The sequence below is a fragment of the Nansenia antarctica genome (assembly GCF_963989245.1).
Source record: "Nansenia antarctica genome assembly, chromosome: 6".
NCBI lineage: Eukaryota > Metazoa > Chordata > Actinopteri > Argentiniformes > Microstomatidae > Nansenia > Nansenia antarctica.
The window spans coordinates 68,764,490-68,766,989 of NC_137676.1; the positions used below are offsets into that span (position 1 = coordinate 68,764,490).

General features: G+C 48.9%; 1 protein-coding gene across 1 annotated transcript in view; it reads left to right on the forward strand.

Annotated features, from left to right (window-relative positions):
* The window catches only part of tbc1d1 (TBC1 (tre-2/USP6, BUB2, cdc16) domain family, member 1), a gene marked incomplete at both ends in the record, with an annotated part of 41,131 nt that overhangs the window by 24,009 nt on the left and 14,622 nt on the right, over nucleotides 1–2,500 (forward strand). The window contains 1 exon segment of the mRNA XM_080534816.1: nucleotides 245–457. Coding sequence (XP_080390942.1) covers nucleotides 245–457 — 213 coding nt within the window.

Below are 2,500 nucleotides of genomic sequence, written 5' to 3' on the forward strand. Positions count from 1 at the left end.
TTTCTCTCCCTCTTGACCCATCTCTCTCTCTGTCTCTCTCTCTCTCCCTCTCCCTCCCTCTCTGTCTCTCTGTCTCTCTCTCTCTCTCTCTCTCCCTCTCTGTCTCTCTCTCCCTCTCTGTCTCTCTCTCTGTCTCTCCCTCTCTCTCTCTCCCTCTCTCTCCCTCTGTCTCTCTCCCTCTCTCTCTCTCTCTCTCTCTCCCTCTCTCTCTCCCTCTCTCTCTCTCTCTCTCTCTCTATCTCAGACAGGGGGGACTCAGTCCTGGAGGCAGGCCTGTTGGCTCTGGGCCAAGTGGGAGGAGTCGGGGGCGGAGTCGGGGGCGGAGATGGCCTGCTGGGCGTGGTCCCGGAGGAGAGGAGGAGGAAGGGAGGGGCGGAGCTACGGGAGCTGTGGAGGAAGGCCATCCTGCAGCAGATCCTGTTACTGAGGATGGAGAGAGAGAACCTGAAACTACAGGGTAACACACACACATGCACACACACACACACACACACACACACACACACACACACACACACAGAAGGTCTTATACACACACAAACACACACTGTCTTCTATACGGTGCCTTCGTAAAGTATTTAGACTCCCTTCACCACATCACCATCAGCTAACCGGGGAGATACACACTGTATTGACCCATTTAAAATGGATTAAATAAAAATAAATTGCAATCAATCCACACACAAAACCCCAGAATGACAAGGTGAAAACAAGATTTTTAAAATTCTCTTATTATGACATTTTTGTATTTCAGCTCATTTTAAAATCAATTAATAAGTCGATTAATACATTAATCTTAATGCAAGGATGCATGTCATAAATATTTGGAATAAATATCTTTGTTTTCATAGCGTCACTGATCCCTCTCCGTTTGCTCAGTTTGTATTGACAACCTGATCCACACCGTGTGTAACTGAACTGCAAATGTTTAATTCGTCACAATTATTCCACAAGTTTATCCCTTTAATAGATACACAGAGAGTGTGTGTGTGTGTGTGTGTGTGTGTGTATACATGTTCTATGTTTGTCCTTGTCCATGTTTTTAAAAAGTTGTCGTTGAAGTCAGGGAACGTCATTCCCCTCTAATTAGAGAAGTGTGTATCGCATAATCTCTGGCTCTCTTCCCACACACACACACACACACACACGCACACAAATTAACTGACATATATATAGGGCAACCACACATTTCTGATGATATGTGTATGTGTGTGGGTGTGGTCCAGGTCCTACCTAGCTCAGGGACATATCTGCCAAGTGTTACACCCATCACCTAACCTATTTGGCACCTGAACACACACTGTACACACCCTCCTCTCCTGTCTCAGCATGTACCACACACACACACACACACACACACACACACACACACACAGCCCCCTTACACATTTCTCTTTCTGCAACCTCCACCCCCAAAAAGACACACACACACACACACACACACACACACACACACGCTCACACTCTCTATCCTCTATACACACCCTTTGCTCTCCACTCATCTCATCACACGGACGCACACACGGACGCACGCACACGCATACACACGCACACGCATACACACGCATGCACACACACACACACACATGCATACACACGCACACGCATACACACGCATGCACACACACATGCGCACACACCCCCCCCGCAGTCTTTAGAGCGGGGTGTTGACTGAGAGAATGTGGGTCAATATTAAGGTAATAGGGGAGACTAGCTGGCCTCCCTCATCCTATTCATCTCTCTCTCTCTCTCCCTCTCTCTCTCTCTCTCCCTCTCTCTCTCTCTCCCTCTCTCCCTCTCTCTCTCTCTCTCTCTCTCTCTCTCTCTCTCTCTCTCTCTCTCTCTCCCTCTCATTCTGTAACCTTGGAGGAGGAGGAGGACCGTGGCATCAGTCAGTGGTTTTTGTTATTGTGTGGTTTTATTCTAGTCTTTGGGCGCGGTCCATCTCTCTCTCTCTCTCTCTGTCCGCTGTGTGTGTGTGTTTGTCAGGTTGGGGTTAAATTAAGAGGTTAGGCTTACGGTGAGGGGTTAGGGTTAAGGTGAGGGGTTACGGTTAAGGTGAGGGGTTACGGTTAAGGTGAGGGTTAAGGTGAGAGGTGAGGGTTAAGATTAGGGTTAAGGTGAGCTAGGCCTGAGAGTTCACAGTCACTGTGGTGTCTGTTTCTGGGTGATGATGTCACACTCTAGCCTTGTTCACTGCTCACAGGGAGAAACACACACACACACACAGAGTAGAAACCGCATGTGAGGAGGAAGGGTGGGGATGTCAAAAAGGGAGAGAGAGAAATATGAGGGAGAGTGAGGCAGAGAGAGCGGGAAAGAGAGATAGAGAGAGATAGGGGAGGGGGGTCATGGGTGTTCCCTCACCTTTTCGTTTGATGGCTGTAACCACCATATGACAGTTGGTGTGGTGTGGTGTGGGTGTGGGTGTGGGTGGGTGGGTGGGTGGGTGGGTGTGGGTGTGGGTGTGTGTGTGTTTGTGTGTTTGATCTCTGCTGCT